The 24232-nt window shown below is 39.1% G+C and overlaps 1 protein-coding gene across 2 annotated transcripts in view; it reads right to left on the bottom strand.

Annotated features, from left to right (window-relative positions):
• OSTF1 (osteoclast stimulating factor 1) overlaps window positions 1–24232 on the bottom strand; it is a 53462-nt gene that overhangs the window by 14589 nt on the left and 14641 nt on the right. Inside the window, exons 2-5 of one of the 2 annotated variants that reach the window (XM_081238468.1) lie at window positions 15905–15951; window positions 6122–6172; window positions 3274–3337; window positions 1556–1609 (exon numbers count right to left, since the gene is read on the bottom strand). In XM_081238468.1, coding sequence (XP_081094594.1) covers window positions 1556–1609; window positions 3274–3337; window positions 6122–6172; window positions 15905–15951 — 216 coding nt within the window. Of the gene's footprint in view, window positions 1–1555; window positions 1610–3273; window positions 3338–6121; window positions 6173–12684; window positions 12836–15904; window positions 15952–24232 lie in introns of those variants that run through there. The other variant, XM_081238469.1, reaches the window with a different exon arrangement.

The following is a 24232-nucleotide window of genomic DNA, read 5'->3' as shown; positions in this document are numbered from 1 at the left end:
TCGCATTTGCAAAGGATTAATCAGCAAGTCTGAAATTAAAACCTGCCCCATAACGCATTCTCTATGGTACATTTTGACTTCCAGTTTATTAATGGAAAGCATTAACATCAATTTGTAATGGTAGGTTAATGGGAAGAGTTGCCTAAATGGGTCCATTTAAGGTATTTTTACTTTGTAAAAACAACTTTTTTTTCCTTTGTGAAATCCTGGAACTTTGGGAAAAAATGTCAAACCTAAGAACAAGCAGACACTACTCACATTCATATTTAAAATACATTTTCAGTTCCTACAAGAAAAGAAAAACTAAATAAGCTACTCAAAGCTGCTGTTCTTATATGTTAAAGTATAACTATTCATTTAAAATCCTCTGGCTAATGCCCTAAATATCTAGTTTACAAAGAATTTTTTAAATGTCAATTTAGTAGTTCTACTTATGCACAATCCTAAACCAATAATTTCCTTTTGCACATTCAGATTTCAGAAATATCTACAATTAAATGAAAGAGAGCTTACTGTGGCCTTACAAAAAATTCCCCATGATCTACAGCAGGGTTTCTCAACAGCGGCCCTACTGACATCTGGCGCTGGAGGATTCTTTGTTATGGGGGCTGCACTGCACGATGTTTAGCAACATCCCCAGCCTCTACACAAAAGGTGCCAGCATCCCCCCAGTTATGACAGTCAAAATGCCTCCAGAGGGCATCCCGGGTGGCGCAGTGGTTGAGAGTCTGCCTGCCGATGCAGGGGACATGGGTTCGTGCCCTGGTCCGGGAGGATCCCACATGCCGCGGAGCGGCTGGGCCCGTGAGCCATGGCCGCTGAGCCTGCGCGTCCAGAGCCTGTGCTCCGCAATGGGAGAGGCCACAACAGTGAGGGGCCCACGTACCGCAAAAAAAAAAAAAAAAAATGCCTCCAGATACTGCCAAATGTCCCAGGGTTTGCAGAGAGGAATTACCCTCTGTGGAGAACCACTTATCTACGGGACAAAGCCCCAAGTATATGCCCCATCCCTGGTGTTCCCTTCCTCCCCAAATCCATCCTCACCATTCATACTTGCAGTATACCAACACTCTCCCAGATGCTGGACCCCTGAGAAGCCCCCACCCTCTGCCCTCCTGTTACTCATTCTGGACTCTATAGCCTGTTTAACTGAAACACACTTCAACCGCTATACTTATCACACCATCTTGTAATGATCTGCTACACACATCTCTCCCCCGCCAGACGTCGAGCTCTGCGAGTCACAGAGCATGACTTTTCACTTGCAACTAAGCACAGGGCAGGTAAGACTCAAAAGTTATTTGTTGACTGACATTTTAAAAATTAAAATCACACATTTCTGTAGAGTGAAAGAAGGCCAGAACAGAGACTGCCTCTGGGGGAGACAAGGATTTAACTGGGAAAAGAACTTTCTGGGATGATAGAAATGTTCTGGATCTTGATCTGGGTGTTGGTTACACAGGTAAATGCATTTGTTAAAAGTCATCAAACTACATAATTAATATGTCTGTGTTTTACTGTACTGTTTATCTCAATCAAAAAGAATCAGACCTACCTCTTTTTGCAGCTTCATGCAATGGATTGTCAATGGATTCTGCCTGCTCAGCCACTAGATCGAAAAAAAAGGTGCATATCAATGTTGAGAGGGCCACCCAAAGGATTCCCGGAAGCCAATTCAGTGTCCCAGCTTCAGAAGTGCCAGGACCTTCCACCACACAGCTTCCCTTACTTAATGTGAGTTTTAAAAAATGGCAGAAAATCAAAAGTGATGTTTTGTGCTTTGAAAGAAGCTGAATTATGTGTCAAAAGAAACCAAGCTAAGACAATAACACAGCAATTAACTGGGAGTATAAACAGAAACAAATATAGCAATTAACTGCAAGTATAAATAGAAAAAAACAGATCCAAGGTCTGCCTACCAGTTTGCTCAAATATTTCACCAACAAATTTAGTCAAGAAACTGCAAAAGAAAGCATTTGAGGTTCGTTTTTACATTCTATAAAAACACCCTGCTTTGAAGATGGCTGAAAATAATTGTTTCCCTTGTGTGTGTGGATATGAAGGGTGAGGTAAAGGAGAAATCTTTTGCTTTCTATATTCAGAACGGGCCATCAGCATACCTACCTGCCCCTAAGGAAGGTGTATTCACTGCTGTCCTAGAATCAGTAGGAGTGACCACATGAAGACTGTTGTTCAAATGAGACTTCACACCCACCCCTCCCACCACAAAGGGCTGTAACTAGATACTCCCTTGGCTACCAGGGATCTAGCAACTGAGAAACATTTCGCACCCTCAGTCTATGACCAGCTGGAGAAGTTGTTTATTTGGGATTTCAAAGGTTAGAGGAGTGTAGAAATGCTTAAAGTCTTTTAAAATCCAGAATGATATGGCCCTTAGGCCAGGTAAGTGGGGCCCATGTGTTGAGCCCCAGGTCTCATTCATTTCCCTCCCCACCCCCTTCCTCTCCTCTCCTCCACCTCCTCCCCTCCCCTCCCCTAGGAGCTTTGAACTGCCTTCCTTGAAATTTCTAAGTCCCCTTCCAGTGTTTGGAACTGGTTCCTGATGTCAGACTTATTGGTCTAAGGATGTATCTAATGCTAAAGTCCAAAGGAACCTTAGAAGTGATTTAAATCAAAACCTCTCATTATACAGATGGAGAAACGGTCCCAGGGGCGGCAGTTAAGTGCCCTAACTAAGGTCCCTTGTTGTTAGAAGTGGAAGAAGGATTAAAACCCAGGACCCTTGTTTATCAATCCTGTGCGCTTTTTACTTTACTCTGATGATTTCTACGAAAGTCTGCTTTGTCCCCCTTCCAACTAGAAGTGGCTTCAAGGCAGGGCCCACGTCTCACTGCTCAAGCTCCTCAAACTGCCCTAATATTCATTTAATGAACATCACTGCCCCAAACATTAATTAACATAACAAGACAAGGTTACTTCATCACAAAAGAAAGGGCTAGTCTAAAAAAAAACAAAAAAGAAAGAAAAGAAAAAGAAAAATGTTCTAAGCGTTACCCTGGAACGCATTTCCCTGGAAACCTTAGGTTCTTTCAAGAATGTTACAATGCATTTTCTTAAGCCAAGGAGTCAAGTTCAAGTACATCCAGCATCCCTGACCACTCTATTAAGAGGAGGCTCAGAGTAGAAATGCCCTAGGCTGGCAAGGACTCCATTGATTTCTCAGCCACAGCAGGAAGCAGAAAGGCCTCAGGAACCAGATAACTGAAAATACACAAAGTACAGCCCAAGTAAAGCCACCGCTGCCATACTTACCATAGTTGCTTGGGATTAGTCCCGTCCGGCCTTTGGAGGTGCCTTTCCACCAATTGGTATCACTCTGGTGAAAGAAGAGTTAAATTAAGTGGCACCAAATCCAGTTTACATTCAGTCATTTTTAAAACCATATGGCTCATATTGGCCTCATTTTGGCCTTTTCAAAGGGGAGAGCAGTTGACACTTTTTGTTTTATTTTAGATAAAATACAACATACTTCCAATTCAAATGCAGAGTTACTGCTTTACCAAATGTCCATCAGCCCCGGTCACATTGATCAAGCTTCCTCACTCCCTAGTTATGTATGTCCATTCCCCTTATCATTAAATTACGAATATACACACATCTGCCTGCAACAGATCAAAGACACTTCATCATAGAGACTCCACATTCAAACAAATCAAACAGAGATAATATGAAAGAGAAGGGAAAAAAATTATGTTTAGTTTAGGCTATCTGTAGGATTTTTTGGTTCAGAGTCTAATTTCTCTTAGTCTCAAGATATGCATATATTTGGTTTTCTAAAGGTCTCTTTATTTCACCTTTGCTTTTTCAGTAACTTTTTTTCATAGAAAAATTCAAACCTATACCAAAGTAGAAGGAACCGTATGAGGAACCTACACATACCCATTTCCTAACTGCATGAACTATTTACTCACGGCCAATACTGTTTCATGCATATCCTCACCTACAACCTCCCTCCCCTTCAGATTATCCTGAAATAAATTCTAGACATCATGTTCTTTTATCTGTAAATATTTTAATATGAATCTCTGAAAGATAAGGACTTTTCCATAATAACAACACCATTATCATGTGTTATTTTGTTTGCTAGCTTAAAATTTTTTTAACAATAATTCCTTAATATCCTCAAATATCTACAATACTCAAAATTTCCAGTATGTCTTATAATAAAGTCCATATAGTATGATTGATTGATTTGCCTCTTAAGTCTCTTTTAGTCTATAGTTTCCCCCTTCATTTTTTTTCACTCCTTCACAATAGACTTTTCAAAGACACTAGTTTGTTCAGAAGAGTTTGGAAGAGTCTGGATTTTCCTTGTTGTTTCCCTTGTTTTAAAACAATGTGTTCCTCTGCTCCCTGTATTGCCTGTAAATCAGTCATTAGTTCTAGAGGCTTAATCAGATTCAGATTCAATTTTTTAGCAAGACTATTTCATGTGTAGCATTGATTCTTCCATCAGGAGACACACAATGTCTCTCTTTTTGTAACATTAGTAACCACTGATGAGCATTATTTGGATCCATTATTTCATAAGGGTTGCAAATGGTGACATTCTTATTCTATCATTCCTTCTTCATTTAAATAACTAGAATATTACTTTAAAGACGAACTTTCCCTCATCAACTCTCAGGTTACCCAGCGATAAAGTTCATGGAGAAAGGCAGAATAAATACTGATTCTTTTCCTTTAGAGTTGTCAGAATAAATACTGATTCTTTTCCATAACAGTCATCAGAATAAAAAGTTGGTTCCCTAGCATTCTCTCAGGTTGACCAATGATGTTTGTTTTTGTTTTTAAGTATCATTAGGAGTTCATGAATTTAAACAGAGTAGATTTGTTTCAGTCCTTGGGATTGTTGCCCTAACTGATTGCTCAAATTGTCCTTTGACCAGTGGCAGACTCTTCAATTTAGTTCTGTGTCTTTCCAGTGTGACCCTAGTAGTCTTTGGGAGCTTCCTTACTTTCTAAGAACGAGATGTCCTGGGATTATCTTGTACCTTTCCTGCCCCCAACCTGGTACCAGACATTTCTCAAAGGAACTTTGTTCCTTTTAATGGGAAATAACATATTATTATTAGCTTGGTCTTTTTTTTTTTTTTTGGCCTTTTCAAAGGACAGAGCAAGAAATCTTTTTATTTATTTTATTTTAGATAAAATACAACATACTTCCAATTCAAACGCAGAGCTACTTAACTTCATTGATCTTATATCTATATGCACATCCTTTCTTGCAGGCTGAAACTGCCAGTTTTCTACATCATTGACTTAATGACTCATTTGCTCTAAACTGCAACACACATGCAGCAATCTCAGAATAACCATACCAACACTTCTCCAACATCATGATTAAAAACTGTTTATAATTTGGGGGTAGAAGTTCTTTTTGTTCTTCATATTATTCTACTAGAGATATTCAGTTGAAATGCTGGGTTTTAAAGTCACTTGGAATAGTTCCTCTCTGTGTGTCATGCCAAATACCTGGGGTACAACTAAGTTCATTTGATTCATTCTGCTTTTAGTTTTTAGGGATTGCTTTTTATCATTTAATTTAATTTTATAACTATACAAAAGTTTACATGATTCCAAAGATAGATCTCCAAAACAAGGTGTAATTTTTTTAAAGTCTATATTCCATCTATGTTTCTTCTACCCTTTTTCCCTGTCCTTTCAGAGAAGAAACTACTTTTTAAAAATTTATGACTCCTCCTTTGACTTTTTATTTTAAATTGAGGAAAATAAGTATATGTATATCCTCTCACCCTTTCTTACTTACATAAGTAAAGGCACACTATCTACACTTTTTTCACCTTGCTTTTTTCACTTAAATTACTCCATAATATCATATAGAGATATTCCTCACTCCTTTTTATAGCTGCATAATACTCTGTAGATAGAGCAAAGTTTATTCAACTATTTTCCTATTGATGGACTAAGGGCTACTTCCAATCTTATGTTATTACAAATTATGCTCAGTGAGTAAACTTGGGTATATGTATTTCTATACAGATATACATGTAAATAATGTACAATATTACAGTTATACAAAGTAGTCTTACACATCTTTAGTTCATGCGTGGTATGACAAAATATTGGCTGGGCTTACCATGTCAGTAATGTAGATAATATCACCTTCTTCAAAGTACAATTCATCTGGCTAAAAAAAAAAAAAAATTAAGTTTTACTCCATGTGATTTTTTCATGCATTAGAATACAATGATGATGATAATTATACAGATTCTAAAATCCTTATAGACAGCATAGTTTTTATATACTTAAATCTGCACATAAACCATATAACAAAACATTATTGACAAGCTAACACACGTAGAAATGTGAATTTTCCCATGATAAACTTCAAAGAATATAAGAAATAAGAATTCCCCCCACACGCACACACACCTTATTTTCTTCCACAATGAAAGCAAGGCATTTTTATACCAAAATAGAATATTAATAAAACTTTTTCATTATAAAAATTTCAAAAGGTGATATATATTTTTTCATAAAAGGATAAATGTCTAGAACTAAAACCATGAAAAATAGCTAGAAGTTTGGCTCTCTCTTAAACAATTAGCCTTCAATCCTTAAACACTTTCATATCAACATCACTCTCTACTTATTTTGAGAAAACCATTATCTTAACTCTTCATGTTCAGAGAGAATGAATATCTTATATATGATAACAGTTAATACATAATTCAACCATTAATATGGCTAAAGAGCTGAAAGATATGAAGCAGTAACTCATTCTAGACCATAAGCAAGCTCTAAGGGGTTAATTAATTACACAGACAATACGTGCTCTTTTTTTTTTTTTTTTTTTTTTTTTTTTTCTTTTTTTTTTTTTTTTTAATTAGTTTCTGCTTTATAACAAAGTGAATCAGTCATACATATACATCTGTTCCCACATCCCTTCCCTCATGCATCTCCCTCCCTCCCACCCTTCCCATCCCACCCCTCCAGGCGGTCACAAAGCACCGAGCTGATCTCCCTGTGCTCTGCGGCTGCTTCCCACTATCTATCTACCTTACGTTTGGTAGTGTATATATGTCCATGCCTCTCTTTCGCTTTGTCACAGCTTACCCTTCCCCCTCCCCATATCCTCAAGTCCATTCTCAAGTAGGTCTGTGTCTTTATTCTCGTTTTGCCCCTAGGTTCTTCATGACATTTTTTTTTTAAATTCCGTATATATGTGTTAGCATACGGTATTTGTCTTTCTCTTTCTGACTAACTTCACTCTGTATGACAGACTCTAGGTCTATCCACCTCATTACAAATAGCTCAGTTTCGTTTCTTTTTATGGCTGAGTAATATTCCATTGTATATATGTGCCACATCTTCTTTATCCATTCATCCGATGATGGACACTTAGGTTGTTTCCAGCTCCGGGCTATTGTGAATAGAGCTGCAATGAACATTTTGGTACATGTCTCTTTTGGAATTATGGTTTTCTCAGGGTATATGCCCAGTAGTGGGATTGCTGGGTCATATGGTAGTTCTATTTGTAGTTTTTTAAGGAACCTCCATACCGTTCTCCATAGTGGCTGTACCAATTCACATTCCCACCAGCAGTGCAAGAGTGTTCCCTTTTCTCCACACCCTCTCCAGCATTTATTGTTTCTAGATTCCTTGATGATGGCCATTCTGACTGGTGTGAGATGATATCTCATTGTAGTTTTGATTTGCATTTCTCTAATGATTAATGATGTTGAGCATTCTTTCATGTGTTTGTTGGCAGTCTGTATATCTTCTTTGGAGAAATGCCTATTTAAGTCTTCTGCCCATTTTTGGATTGGGTTGTCTGTTTTTTTGCTATTGAGCTGCATGAGCTGTTTATAAATTTTGGAGATTAATCCTTTGTCAGTTGCTTCATTTGCAAATATTTTCTCCCATTCTGAGGGTTGTCTTTTGGTCTTCTTTATGGTTTCCTTTGCTGTGCAAAAGCTTTGAAGTTTCATTAGGTCCCATTTGTTTATCTTTGTTTTTATTTCCATTTCTCTAGGAGGTGGGTCCAAAAGGATCTTGCTGTGATTTATGTCATAGAGTGTTCTACCTATGTTTTCCTCTAAGAGTTTGATAGTTTCTGGCCTTACATTTAAGTCTTTAATCCATTTTGAGCTTATTTTTGTGTATGGTGCTAGGGAATGATCTAATCTCAAACTTTTACATGTCCCTGTCCAGTTTTCCCAGCACCACTTATTGAAGAGGCTGTCCTTTCTCCACTGTACATTCCTGCCTCCTTTATCAAAGATAAGTTGGCCATATGTGCGTGGGTTTATCTCTGGGCTTTCTATCCTGATCCACTGATCTATCTTTCTGTTTTTATGCCAGTACCAGACTGTCTTAATTACTGTAGCTTTGTAGTATAGTCTGAAGTCAGGGAGCCTGATTCCTCCAGCTCCGTTTTTCGTTCTCAAGATTGCTTTAGCTATTCGGGGCCTTTTGTTTTTCCAAACAAATTTTGAAATTTTTTGTTCTAGTTCTGTGAAAAATGCCATTGGTAGTTTGATAGGGATTGCATTGAATCTGTAGATTGCTTTCGGTAGTAGAGTCATTTTCACAATATTGATTCTTCCAATCCAGGAGCATGGTATATCTCTCCATCTATTTGTATCATCTTTAATTTCTTTCATCAGTGTCTTATAGTTTTCTGCATACAGGTCTTTTGTCTCCTTAGGTAGGTTTATTCCTAGATATTTTATTCTTTTTGTTGCGATGGTAAATGGGAGTGTTTTCTTGATTTCATTTTCAGATTTTTCATCATTAGTGTATAGGAATGCCAGAGATTTCTGTACATTAATTTTATATCCTGCTACTTTACCAAATTCATTGATTAGCTCTAGTAGTTTTTCGGTAGCATCTTTAGGATTCTCTATGTATAGTATCATGTCATCTGCAAACAGTGACAGCTTTACTTCTTCTTTTCCAATTTGGATTCCTTTTATTTCCTTTTCTTCTCTGATTGCTGTGGCTAAAACTTCCAAAACTATGTTGAATAAGAGTGGTGAGAGTGGGCAGCCTTGTCTTGTTCCTGATCTTAGTGGAAATGGTTTCAGTTTTTCACCATTGAGGACAATGTTGGCTGTGGGTTTGTCATATATGGCCTTTATTATGTTGAGGAAAGATCCCTCTATACCTACTTTCTGCAGGGTTTTTATCATAAATGGGTGTTGAATTTTGTCGAAAGCTTTCTCTGCATCTATTGAGATGATCATATGGTTTTTCTCCTTCAACTTGTTAATATGGTGTATTACATTGATTGATTTGCGTATATTGAAGAATCCTTGCATTCCTGGGATAAACCCCACTTGATCATGGTGTATGATCCTTTTAATGTGCTCTTGGATTCTGTTTGCTAGTATTTTGTTGAGGATTTTTGCATCTATGTTCATCAGTGATATTGGCCTGTAGTTTTCTTTCTTTGTGACATCCTTGCCTGGTTTTGGTATCAAGGTGATGTCGGCCTCGTAGAATGAGTTTGGGAGTGTTCCTCCCTCTGCTATATTTTGGAAGAGTTTGAGAAGGATAGGTGTTAGCTCTTCTCTAAATGTTTGATAGAATTCACCTGTGAAGCCATCTGGTCCTGGGCTTTTGTTTGATGGAAGATTTTTAATCACAGTTTCAATTTCAGTGCTTGTGATTGGTCTATTCATATTTTCTATTTCTTCCTGAGTCAGTCTTGGCAGGTTGTGCATTTCTAAGAATGTGTCCATTTCTTCCAGGTTGTCCATTTTATTGGAATAGAGTTGCTTATAGTAATCTCTCATAATCTTTTGTATTTCTGCAGTGTCAGTTGTTACTTCTCCTTTTTCATTTCTAATTCTATTGATTTGAGTCTTCTCCCTTTTTTTCTTGATGAGTCTGGCTAATGGTTTGTCAATTTTGTTTATCTTCTCAAAGAACCAGCTTTTAGTTTGGTTGATCTTTGCTATCGTTTCCTTCATTTCTTTTTCATTTATTTCTGATCTGATCTTTATGATTTCTTTCCTTCTGCTAGCTTTGGGGTATTTTTGTTCTTCTTTCTCTAATTGCTTTAGGTGCAGGGTCAGGTTGTTTACTCGAAATGCTTCCTGTTTCTTAAGGTGGGATTGTATTGCTATAAACTTCCCCCTTAGAACTGCTTTTGCTGCGTCCCATAGGTTTTGGGTCGTCGTGTCTCCATTGTCATTTGTTTCTAGGTATTTTTTAATTTCCTCTTTGATTTCTTCAGTGATCAATACGTGCTCTTATACCAGCCAAATGTCCTACAAACTCCCTGAATAAAGCCAGGCACTTTAATTAAACATCTTTTTCCCATCAGTAGATAACACTTATCAGCATGCCTGTATGAGTAAATAAAATGTCTAGGGAGTTCCCTGGTGGTCCAATGGTTAGGGCTCAGCACTTACAGTGCTGTGGCCCAGGTTCAATCCCTGGTCAGGGAACTAAGATCCTACAAGCTGTGTGGTGTGGCCAAAATATATATATATGTATATTTATGTCTACTGATGAGCAAGTTTCAGATATTGGGAAATGTTTACATTGTCATGCTGAGTGAAGAATGTAGGGCATAGAATTTTACATAGGATAAGATCATGAGCACATATTAGTTTCATAATGCTGGTTGGAAAAAAAATTTGTTTTAAAGGCTTTGATATTTGATTCCAGTTACTGCTCCACACAAATAAAAATTATGCTAGTGAAACAAGTTATTTCATTCTTTCATTTTCCTTTTGTTTATCTCCTCCTCTCTCAGCTGCAGACTACGGCAGTAAATGTGACTCTGCAACAGTTTCAAAGATGATCTCCATTATTTTTATAACTATTTCCCCGTGAATTTAAATGAAGACTATATCAGCTATATCATGCTTTAAGCAACCACAATTCATAAATATTTAGATGCAATATGCATTCAAATATAAAAATGAGCAAATGATGATTAATGAAACTAAAAAATGTGAGTTCCTCTAAAAAGCACTTTCTGAAGCATTTCTTAATTTACACTTTGATCTGCAGAGACTAGACTTACATATAGCATATCTATGCAAAATTAATTGAGCCTAGGTAGATCAATGACATACATTTTAATATTATTGGAAATAGGCACTTGGAAGAAAAAAAGTAAAGCCTTCTAAGACTTTTCTCAATTTTTCTCTAAAATGTCCTGATGATCTATGATCAATATTACTACCAATATGTGATGGATAAAGAAAGTGATTAGGGAAACAAATTGTTTAATTTAGCACTTCCCTGCCGTTAACTGGCTCACTTCTCAGAGGCCAGAAAGGTGACTCACTGCCACCATAGCATCCCAGTTGGTGGGATGGAGTAGCCATACTTACAACAGAAAGGTTGGCCTTAGCTGGCAATTTGAACAGCATCTGACTATCTCTCCTTTAGATGACAGTAAGGAATGGGTGGGGAGAATGAAGCAGGATGTAAGGAAGTAAAGAAAATAGAATATATGTGAAATCTTAGCATTTTTTTGGAGTGACTGAGTTTCTTGGAGTTTCAAAAGAGTTCAATGTCTTGAAGAGAAGCTAACCTTGCCCACTTATGTCTAACAATGAATCCTCCTCCATCAGTGCTTATGTTGAAGTGAAGGAGTCATGTCTAAAATCACAAAAGTCAAGTTTGCCTGAATTTCCACACTTAATAAGATCATTCACCCTTGAAACAAAAGGCACATTTTGAGAAAGTACCAAACACATAACTTAAAAAACAAAGAACACACACAAGTCTCTGTAATTAGTCTTCCTCATAAAAAGGAATAAAGCCTGGAAGAATGGGAAGTCAGTGTTTAATGGGTACAGAGTTTTCTTTGGGGACAGTGAAAACATTTTGGAACTAGACAGAGGTAATAGCTGCACAACATTGTGATTGTACTAAATGCCGCTTCATTGTTCACCTTAAATACAAAAAATGGTTAATGTTGTGTTATGTGAATTTTACCTCAATTTTTAAAATCATATGGTATTTGTAAATAATTCTTTTCTTTTGTGGTTTGGTAAAATGCATGATTTGGAAAATGTCACCAAGTACAGTCATTTCAAAACTTCTTGTGCTGTTTCGGGTTTTAAATTAATGGCTGCTGTTCAATAGCAGTGCCTGCCTCAGCTACCTATTAGATCAGACTTGTTTTTCAACTAAGGGAGCAACAACGGGCAGTCGATTTCAGTCACGTAAAAAAAAGGTCTCGCTAATTTTTCATCCTGAGAAAAGAGAGTAGAAGGTTTATTTTCTTTTTAATCAATAGCTCCCAGACACACAATGCTACCCCCGCTAAAATATCTTCTTCCAAAGAAGCTAGGGGTGGTTTTTCCTAATGTAGCTGAGGAGGTCGTTTACCAAATTCTTCAGACTGCTGGTGGCAATATAAACAACAAGGTAATTTCATGATTTTAAAACCAAGATAGATTTGTACCTCCAATATTCACACTTTCCATTAAGAAACCACTTGCAGGACACAATGTAAATGTTCAGTGAGCATCGACTTTTAAATTCCTGGCATCATATTCATGGACCATGATGGGAAAAGAGTGACACAATCAAGTAAGCACTTGTCTATTTCTAGTCTGTTCTTTGGTTTTTAACCACATTCTTCTTTTCCTCTCTCCTTGAAGAACCACAAGGTATCAGAACAAGTAAATTGTTGGCCACTGGGATGTTATAGGGATGAGTACGCACTTGGTAATGTATATCCTGTTCCATATATTCTTGGTAACATATAATTCTCAAGGCATTAATTTTGGTTGGTTTATGCAAATATATATTTTATGAAAAATTTTGGAAAGACCGTGACGTCCTTTTGAAATTTCCCACATTTGTCAACCTGGAGCCCTGAGAATTAATAAAAAGAAAAAGAAAAAAAAATCAAATTCTCCACAGATGTTTTCATTTAGCACTTTATAGTATGATCATGTGCCAGGCACTGGTCTGGACACTTACAATCTCACAGCAACACTGTGAGGTGGGCGCTATTCTTATCATCACATTATAGATGAGAAACTTGTCCAAGGCCATACAGCAGGTACATGGAAGACCCTAAACTTGAACCGTGACATTCAGATTCTGCAGTCCCTGTCCTTCATCACCACCTCTGCTTTCTCTCATACAGAAGGGTCATGCACAGCCATTACTGGCTGCCATGGTGTCATGATCAGGATAAAAGGCAATGGCTGTGGAAAATATCTGTTGTTTCTCTCTTCCCCACCCCAACATAATGCAATACAACAAAATCAACAGCAGTGCCTTATACTTGCAAAGCATACTTAATGTCATTTGATCCTACAACAGCCCATTAAGGCAGGGCTGGGTCCATGGGTATAATCTCCATCTCACAGCCAGGCTCAGAGAGGTTGAAGAACTTGCCACAAATCACACAGTTAGTGAGTGGTAGGGCTGGACTCCAACTTCAGCTTTTGGAATCCCACCTAGGGCTCCTTCCCCTACATATAGTGCTATAAACCTAGAAAAGTCCAGCAAATGTTACATGATAGAGAGGAGGATCCTGCTGGTTTCCTTGCAGAAATCAATATACCTCCAGCACACAGGAAATGCTGTTCTCTCTCCATCAGTGCAACTTTACACTGGTCTATCCAGTCTTACCAGGCCTCTATATGGCACTTTATTGGATTGGGGGTTGGGTAAGAAATAAGAACCAAACAGGGCTGGGTGGTGTCAGGACTACCTTGCCCTCATGCACGACAGAGGAGAGAAATGCATTGACAGGAAGAACCAGGAGTGACAAGCTTCCCAGTGGATCACCAAGACGAGTTGGGTATTGCTGTCCCTATATCCTGAGAGTAGTATAGTAGCTAAAAACTGGACCCAGGTATTTCTGGGGTGCTGTACATGTCAGCGATGGTCTCACAGAGTCCAGCTCAGCCCTTCCAACTTCTTTGTCTCAATGACTTGTAGGTGAGTTTAGGATATACTGGGGTACACCCATCCCACTAGAGAAGATGGCCACTGGGCCCAGGGGAGAAAGACCAAACTGAGCTTGTCCAAAAGAAATTCTCATTCAGAAAAGAATGTTAAGATGAACCTAGTTCTAGGGTGATATTCAAAATACTGAACAACTGGTACAGCATGGGCACTTAAGCAGTCAGGAAGACCCCTGGGACCTGATCAGCCAGACACCTCCCCTTCAACATCTGTATTGAGGGGAGATGGAGAGGAGCAGAGTGTGGGAGCAACAGGGCATGAGGTAGCCATTACTGACCATCCAGCACACACACACAGGATGAATTAGCAGCACTGCTCTGCAGCCTAGGATCCTTGGGACCATGGATATTAAAAATAGCATTTTAAATGTGGAATATTCAAAAAACCTAGTGAATTAAATGTCTATTTTCTCCTGTGCATTCAACAATAACCAAGACTTTTAAAAAGCAGTAGAGGGACCTCCCTGGTGGTGCAGTGGTTAAGAATCTGCCTGCCAATGCAGGGGACATGGGTTTGATCCCTGGTCCAGGAAGATCCCACATGCCACGGAGCAACTAAGCCCGTGCGCCACAACTACTGAGCCTGTGCTCTAGAGCCCGCGAGCCACAACTACTGAGCCCATGTGCCACAACTACTGAAGCCTGCGCGCCTAGAGCCCGTGCTCCCAAACAAGAGAAGCCATAGTGATGAGAAGCCCGTGCACCGCAACGAAGAGTAGCCCCTGCTCACCGCAACTAGAGAAAGCCCTCGCGCAGCAACGAAGACCCGACGCAGCCAAAAATAAATAAATAACAGTAGAGAGAATCCATCCTGGAAAAGAACTGGAGGTGAGTTAAAGTAATCAATACATCAACCAATCAAAAGTATGTGTGGGCTTCCCTGGTGGCGCAGTGGTTGACAGTCCGCCTGCCGATGCAGGGGACGCGGGTTCGTGCCCCGGTCTGGGAGGATCCCGCATGCCGCGGAGCGGCTGGGCCTGTGGGCCATGGCTGCTGAGCCTGCGCGTCCGGAGCCTGTGCTCCGCAGCGGGAGAGGCCACGACAGTGAGAGGCCCACATACCGCAAAAAAAAAAAAAAAAAAAAAAAAAAAAAAGTATGTGTTAAGTCTATGGATATAGCAACCACTACTCCTTCTAATAGTAACAATGACTCCTTAACAGTCACAGCAGCTTTATACAATCTCACTTAATTCTCACTAAAACCCTATGAGATTATTATTATTTTCACTTTACAGATGAGTACACTGAAGCACAGAGGTTAGGTAATTTCTGAATTTACCAGGTCACACAGCTGCTAAAAGAGGCAGAGCGGGTCCTAAAAGCTACTGTAAGCTCTAAACCCCTGTGTTCTGCACCCTAGACACTGTGCTGGTGAGCAGGAGTGCAATGCCAAGTGCAGAAGTTCAGAGGCAAGAGAGACATCCCACTCCTCCCTGGGGTGATCAGAAAGTCTTTATGGAAGAGGAAGTGTGTAATCAAAGCTTATGGGCTTCCCTGGTGGCGCAGTGGTTGAGAGTCCGCCTGCCAATGCAGGGGACGCGGGTTCGTGCCCCGGTCCGGGAAGATCCCACATGCCACGGAGCGGCTGGGCCCGTGAGCCATGGCCGCTGAGCCTGCGCGTCCGGAGCCTGTGCTCTGCAACTGGGGAGGCCACAGCGGTGAGAGGCCCGCGTATCGCAAAACAAAACAAAACAAAAAGCTTAGAGAGGTGCAGAGTCATGAGTCTACAAAGAGTTCAGAGATGAGTTATACTGTGCACCAAATCCAGACTGGAATGGTCCACAAAGGGGAAGGAGCAGAGGACGGCAGGACTAGAAAGGGGGCTGGACCACAGAGGACTCTGTCCTTAGTCAAATGAAGGGTTGAAGCAGGGTTGATGACCATTTAGGACAGAGGAAGTATCTAAATGAAATCACTTTTGGTTTTTATGTCAATTTGAAAGTGAAAAACTGAATACTTACAGTTCTGGGTTCAAACGTATAAAGAGCTCTGAACACTTTAACTTGCCCTGAAAGAAAGGAAAGAAAAAACACATGATCAATTCTTCCATTTCTAAATTTGCTGTAAACAGTATTTTCCTTTATATTCTTCAGAATTCCTTAACTAAAAGCCCCTGTGAGAAATTATTTTGGAATTAAGTGTTTTTTCTGCATAGGAGGTATTTTTTAAATATTTGTTAAATGAAAGTATGAATAAACACATACCTTCCCCCTCTCAAAAAACAGGAGCTACCTAATTTTTTGTACTTAGCTTCTGTCCTATGTAGAACCTCTCCAACCCTAAGATCTAAGTTTAAAAACAGAAAGGTGAGAGTTTAACATAAAGAGATACTTAATGGGACAATCAACAGTAGTTGAATATTCTTAAATAAATGGCTTAGGATTTTATATTTTCCAAGAGAAAAGAAAATATCAGGGAGAAAAACTGTACCTGTTGGAGAAATCTGTGATTCCATTAAGTCCCACAACAGAGTTCAATAACTATCCAAAAATAAGTCATGTTCATGAGAGCTGTCCATTCTGCCAAACCATCTCTCTCTTTCTATGTCCCTTTGCTGCATTTCCATAACACCTGGTATCAGAATAACTGATTTGCTGGCCTGTCTCATTTGAGGGCAGGAACCCTGACTTGTTCAATCTCCTGGCACCTACCTGACATACAGTACGAACTTAATAAATGCTTGCTAAATAAATATATAAGTATAAGAACAAATTCAAACAGTGTCGGAAAAAGCCTACACATATCAAAATAGAAGAACTACCTACTTAAAATGTGATAACAGTTCAGTTTCAGTACTGGAAGAACCTTTAGAGATGACCACCTAGTCCAAGGGCATTATTCAGAATGGTGGTCCCCAAGGTGGGACACAGGAAGACTACTTCAGAAATTATGTACATTTTTATCTTATTCATTTTCATCCCTATTTTAACATGTTTTTAAATATAACAGCATGATTGGGACTTCCCTGGTAGTCCAGTGGTTAAGGGTCCACCTTCTAGTGCAGGGGATGCAGGTTCTATCTCTGGTCGGGGAACTAAGATCCCACATGTCGCGGGGCAACTATGCCGCATGCCACAACTACTGAGCTCACGAGCTCTGGGGCCCGTGCGCCACAACTAGAGAGAAGCCCACGCACCGCAACAAAGAGCGCGAGTGCCGCAATGAAAATAATCTTAGTTGCGTGCCGCAACTAAGACCTGATGCAACCATAAATAAATAAATATTTAATAAATAAGTAAATAGGGCCTCCCTGGTGGCGCAGTGGTTGGGAGTCCGCCTGCCGATGCAGGGGATACGGGTTCGTGCCCCGGTCCAGGAGGATCCCGTATGCCGCGGAGCGGCTGGGCCCGTGAGCCATGGCCACTGGGCCTGCGCGTCCGGAGCCTGTGCTCCGCGGCGGGAGGGGCCACAGCGGTGAGAGGCCCGCGTACCGCAAAAAAAAAAAAGTAAATAAAATATAACAGCATGATAGAATACATATACAACTAATAAATACATTTACTGGGAGTAGTCAAAACCTTTTGCTGGTAGAATGTTAAGCATTATGAGGGTAGGTGTTTTGTTTTATGAATGATATATCCAAGTACCTAGCACAGTGCCTGACACATAGGAAGCACTTAATAATTATTTATTGAATGAATGAAGAATGGATGAATAAAGGAATGGAAACATGTACTCAAAAAAAGTCTGAAAACCAGTAGTTTAGAACAGCACTGTCCAATACAACTTTATGCAATGATGGAAAAGCTCTACATCTGTGCTACTCACATATAGCTACTGAGCACTTGAAATATGGCTACTGAGGAACTGAGTTTTACACATTATTTAATTTGAATAAGGTAAAATTGCCACAAGTGGCTGGTGGCTAGCATACTGAATGATGCAAATTTAGAACATCAGAAAATGAGAAATGACATGATGTCCATTAAGAGGGGACTATGTAAATCAACTCTGATTCAACCTTATGATAAAGTCATTTAAAAAGAATGCTGCAGACAGACCCACAGACACTGATGTAGCAAAAAGCCTGCAAAATATTCAGTGGAAAAAAAAAAACATGTTATAGAACAGTATGCCAAGTACCATCTATTCATGTTGACAGCACACAAACATCCTGAGTGAAAACACCAATTATGGGAATCTTCACATTCTACTTTACACTCATTGCTTAAATTTATTACACTGAGCGTGTATTACTTTTATTATCAATGAAAACAATAAAGATACTTTCACTGGGGGTATGCAGGGGTGGGAATCATTCTTTCTTCTAAATGCCCTAATATAGAAGAGCTGCTCAAATCCCCTGTTACTTAGTGCGGCTGCAAGAAAACATTATTTTTGCGATCTGAATTCTAGTGCCACTTCTAGAAGCAAAAGTGAAAACTCTTTTTTGTTTGGAGTTTGTTTTTTACCCCACACCCTTAGGCCTAAGAAAGGAAACATTAAATGGAAGGAGGAGCTGCCAGGAGAAATATTTTCTGCTGACCTGTCTCTCTGAGAGGAGAGATTAACCATCTTGATTACTTCAAACTTTCCAAAGAGAAGTTACACAAGCATCCACTCATGACCAAACTCAATAATGACAGAATTTTCTTGCTCCTTTGAGGGAAGGGCAGGATTGAGACAGGCTATGTATGATTTTGGAAACAAGATCCAATGTCAACTTAACGAGCTTAGATAAAATTCAGTATAAATTTTAAAACCTGGAAAAAGAAAACTTGGAGTGTGACTAAGCCGCTGATTTTTGTAACTGTATCTTTTGTGATTGTCTTACTTAAAATGTTCACAACTTAAGAGGAAGTTGGAAATTTATTTGCATCTTGATTTATACTAAACAGAACATCAGGCAACCCTCTAGGCCATTATACGAGGGAACACTCTTTCTATGTAATGCTGTAGAAAACACGTTCACATACACGATCCTTTTTATCAATTAATGTTGGGACATTAGCCCCTTGTGGGTCCCTTTTAACTCATATATTATAAAAGTTCTAGGCCTTAATTTATTCCATTCTCAAAGCTGAGTCAAGTAGAAATGAAAGAATACAAAGAAGCAGGCAGAGGTTATGAAAGAATAGCATAAAGAAGAAAAACAGATGACTTTCAACCCTGGATATAGCCTCTCAAGAGAATAGTAATTAATAATACTTAATTCACTGATCATTTTTACATCATATTTAATTCAACTGTGTGCAATATTCTATAGCACAGGTTTACACAGAGTACTAAAGGGAACAAAATCAGGGTACTCTGTGTTTCTATAGTATTGTCCTTGCAGACATCCAAAAAACAAACAAACAAAAAAACCATCTTAATAAGTCATCAAGAGCAGGCGCTGATCAATTCCAAACATTTAATGAAGGCAGATTCACAACGTAAAATAGTTGTGTTCTTGTATACGCAGAGAGGCTAAATTAGATGCCTTCTTCAGATACCCTGCATCTTGATCATTTTCTCACAGAAGTCTGGTTACATACAACGAAGGGAGAAAGTGGAACTGAGAAGATGGCATGAACTACCTGAAGTCACCCTGGAATTCACCCTGAATTAAGACTGGAAACAGGCCCAATCTTTTGCCTGATGCTTTATGTGACTCTCATAAACATGAACTAGCATGTGAATGGTGTTAAGGATTTCAGTAGGGCTGGCCTCCTAACATAAGCAAGATAAGCAAATTCCTATGACACCAACAGCAGCTGGCTCCGCACCTTGCCAGGCACACCCTTCTCTTTTCTTTTTTTTTTTTTTTTTTTGCTGTATCCGGGTGTCTCACTGTTGTGGCCTCTCCCCGTTGCGGAGCACAGGCTCCGGAAGCGCAGGCCCCGCGGCCATGGCTCACGGGCCCAGCCGCTCCGTGGCATGTGGGATCTTCCCGGACCGGGGCACGAACCCGTGTCCCCTGCATCGGCAGGCAGACTCTCAACCACTGCGCCACCAGGGAAGCCCCCTTCTCTTTTCTTTGCAATCCCACCTAGACCCTGTAGTGAAAGGCTGAGTTCACTAGTCATCAGCCAAACACTATTTTCCTCTGGAGTTAGGCTGACTGCTTCCCCTACTACCACCTCCCAACCTCCCCTCACCCCTGACTTCAATATACTAATCCTTGTCCATAGCAGTTGAGGCTGATAGAGGGAAGGGGATCTGGGATGGGGTCTCGAACAGGCAGCGAGTAAGAGAATTTGCTGTTTCTGAGGTCTGCAAAAAGAATATGTATTGTTGCACCACGAAGGCCCTGAAGTAGCACGTAGAAGGACTTGGGGCTTACAAACTCAAACATACAATTTCTAATCTACTTTATTCTCTGTTGGTGGAAGAGTGGAGGAAAAGCTTCTAGAGTGAGCCACTATGACAGCATTAAAGGCAGACTGCTCACCACAATGGGTAGACATACCATAAATGGCAAGAAGAATGACTATTCAAAACTTCAGAACTTAGTCATCAGTAACAGATCGACTATTTCATTTACATTCTGCTGAAAAATGTTGGGAGGCATGAGACATTTTAGATGGACTTCATTTAAAATGGCTATGATAACTACTACACACCCACTATGATAGTTAAACCTAAAAACACTGACAACGCTAAGTGTTAAGAAGGATATGGAACAACTGGAATTCTCAGACATTACCAGTAGGTGTGTAAACTGGTACAACCACTATAGAAAATTACTTGGCAGCAGCATTAATTCATTTTTTATGTCTTAACATGTCTTTGAGATCTTAAATGCATTTCTGAGGAAGAAAACCATCCTTATATTGCATACAAAAATGACCCCTCCCAGACAATGTCACTATCCCCAGAGTACAGAGAGTCTCAACATTTTTAAACTGTAGATCATGACATATTAGTAGATGGTAAAACTAATTTAGTGGCTTTAAAAAATATTAAATAAAACAGAAAAGACCAGAGTACACTGTAAATAATAGAAATAATTACGGCTTTGTGAAACTTTTGTTTCAATAGGAGGACTGGACAGATGGATGCAGAAATGAATGTTTAATTTAGAAATTTACCAAATACACACTTTGGCATAATGCCAAATGGCCACATATTAAAATCAACATTTGCCAAAGCTAAATGTTGCCTTTACAGAATGAACTACTGGGAAAGAAGAATAAATCTGAAATTTTATTCAAAAATTAATTATGATTACAATTTTATTATTAAAAATCCCGGTAGACCCATATTTAAAGTTTGATATAAAAGGGCAGGAACCATAATTCCTCAGCACTGTCAACTGCAGCCTGATAAAACTTCTGCAAAACTAAATAAATGTTCTCTCTAAAATGAGGTCTGTGTAAAAGCAAGATATTATGGTGCTACTTCTGCCAGTGTAGCTGTTTCTGATGATGATTTTGCCACCACGTTAGTAATCTGTCCTTCCTCTCTAACAGAAACTGACTGAGGTCAAGACTTACCTCCTCTTCAGCTCCTGGGCTTAAAGATTTGCTCAATGCTGGTGATGCAATTTCATTGAAAGCAGTCCCACAAAGGAGACAATTGTTTCCCCCAAATTATTAGGGACTGTATTCTCTCAACACTGTCAATCCACACCTATGATTTTTACTACTTATATAATAATATTTGGACATATAAAATTCATAGCCTCACAATCATCATTAATTATCACAATATTTTATTCTCCAATTAAAAAATGTACATTTATACTTTCAGTTGACTGAGAGAATTTTCATATATAAAGTACAAAGAGGACATTTGAATTAAGTTACATTTAGAGTATGTACCTATCTTTCAAAGTGAATATTAAGAGAACAGTAAATCCAAATGGCATGCCTTGTTTGCATCACTGGCATGGCATAAGGGATACCTATGCAATCTACAATCCTTGATCAAGTACAAGTCTTGGTGTGCCAAAACTGACACTGAAGTAGGCATTCCATCATTTGGTCAGCCATCCAAAGCTGAATGGCAGACTTTGGAAGAAATATGAGGGGAAGGTAAACTTCTGTGTACCGCTATGCTCGTGTGTGTGTGTGTGTGTGTGTGTGTGTGTGTGTGTGTGTGTGTATTTTTGAATGTACCAGGTCATTAAGTAAAACATATATATTTCTTATTGGAGGTCAAGGTCAAAAAAAGTTTGAAAGCCACTGCTCTAGACTATCTGATCAAGTTAGAAATTTGCTACAGGACTCTAAAGAATGGGTAAAATTCTTCTACTTTATGAAGCTCAAAATTCAGCTAGCATATAAAATATAATATTCTCCCATCATCCCCAAAGGCAGATATTATAACCAATTTTAGATAATTATAACCAATCAAAAAGAAAGATGAGGAAGGGAATTATTTGAACAAGGAAAAATTATAGAAAAATAAGAATTTACTATGTACATATATTTCTCACATTTATCTAAGCAAATGCAGGGAGTATTAATCTTAATTTATATCCTGTGGGTATGAAAAAAATGTGTCTCAGGGTAAGTAAAAGTATTAATGTTATTTCTACGAGGCATATTTAAATTATTCTATTAAACAAGCATGATGAAACAGGATGTTTTCTGCTCAAAAACAAAACATAAGGAGTCTATGTGGTAGTATCCAAGAGTCAAGGTCATCATTCCCATTGCTGGGGTGAAAGGAAACAGCTGTGCTCTGTTAGGCCAACACGGGGCTCCCCTGGGCTTTGTGGATTCCAACGCCCATAAATGAGGTGGTCAGCTCAGAGCAGGCTTCAGGGTGACGATCTCTAATTGTCAGTCCCCAAAAGCCCAGTGCTCTTGAAAAATAAAATGTTTTTCTTGCAAAGAAAATCATCATGTGAGTAGAGCAATGTCCATGAGTTTCCAATGTAAAGAATAAGTTTCTTCAACGAAACTGAGCTATTTGTAATGAGGTGGATAGACCTAGAGTCTGTCATACAGAGTGAAGTTAGTCAGAAAGAGAAAGACAAATACCGTATGCTAACACATATATACGGAATTAAAAAAAAAATGTCATGAAGAACCTAGGGGCAAAACGAGAATAAAGACACAGACCTACTTGAGAATGGACTTGAGGATATGGGGAGGGGGAAGGGTAAGCTGTGACAAAGCGAAAGAGAGGCATGGACATATATACACTACCAAACGTAAGGTAGATAGATAGTGGGAAGCAGCCGCAGAGCACAGGGAGATCAGCTCGGTGCTTTGTGACCGCCTGGAGGGGTGGGATGGGGAGGGTGGGAGGGAGGGAGATGCATGAGGGAAGGGATGTGGGAACAGATGTATATGTATGACTGATTCACTTTGTTATAAAGCAGAAACTAATTAAAAAAAAAAAAAAAAAAAAAAAAAAAAAAAGAATAAGTTTCTTCCCTCATACTTATATTCTTGGATGAATTAAATCAAATCCAACGAACTCTATTTGCATATACCTTTAAAGGCTATAACTAACAAAAAATACTATGAATGTAATGTTTTCATCTCTCCTTACTCCAGTACCACCTCCTCCCTGCTTCCACCCTATGCAATCCAAAGGGGGAAAAAAAAAACACTAAAGAATTTGAAACGTGTCTTGATTGCAGCTGCAGGAATGGCAGACTCGTTAAAAACAGTAGCCAGTGTGTTTTCTGACAAGAGGGTTCTGTTTATTAACAGTGTGCCTTTCTTATCCATTTTTTCCTTTGCTTTATACATTGCAGTGCCTTTCGGTAAACTTGGTTACTTTCACATCTTGAGGGGCCATATCTGCTGGTTATTTTTATTTCTTCTCTGCGGTATAACATAGAAGTCCCTAAGAGCAGGGTTCAAAATTTCAAAAGACAAGCTCACTGCCAACCATGTCTTGACTGGTTAAAAATTAGACAAAAGAGCAATGGCCCGTAAAACCCTTCATCTCAAGACACCCTGCTTCCAGAGTCAGTTTGACAAGGAGACCAGGGGGAAGAATGGAAGAAAACTCTTTATTTCAGTCCTTGGAATTTAAAGAAAAAAGGCCACGGCACCTTCTGCAAAAGGGCAAGATGAGTCTGAGGGCTGACTCATGACAGCAACGCCTGTTTCTGTACAACCTGTGAGCTAAGAATTAAGAATGGGGACATGTGTATGCATATGGCTGATTCACTGTGTTGTACAACAGAAACTAACACAGTATTTTTAAGCAATTATACTCCAATAAAGATTTTAAAAAAAAGAATGGCTTTACATTTTTAAATGGTTGGGAGGGAGGGGAGGAGGGAGGATCGAAAAAATATTTCATGACGTATGAAAATTATCTGAAGTTCAAACTGCAGTGTCCATAAATAAAGGCTTTCTGGAACGGAGCCAATATTTGTGTATCCTCTAAGGCTGCTT

Source organism: Mesoplodon bidens (genome assembly GCF_964165515.1).
Source record: "Mesoplodon bidens genome assembly, chromosome: 6".
NCBI classification, from domain to species: Eukaryota; Metazoa; Chordata; class Mammalia; order Artiodactyla; family Ziphiidae; genus Mesoplodon; species Mesoplodon bidens.
The sequence above is the reverse complement of the archived record's forward strand: the minus strand, read 5'-3'. Positions and strand labels throughout refer to the sequence as shown.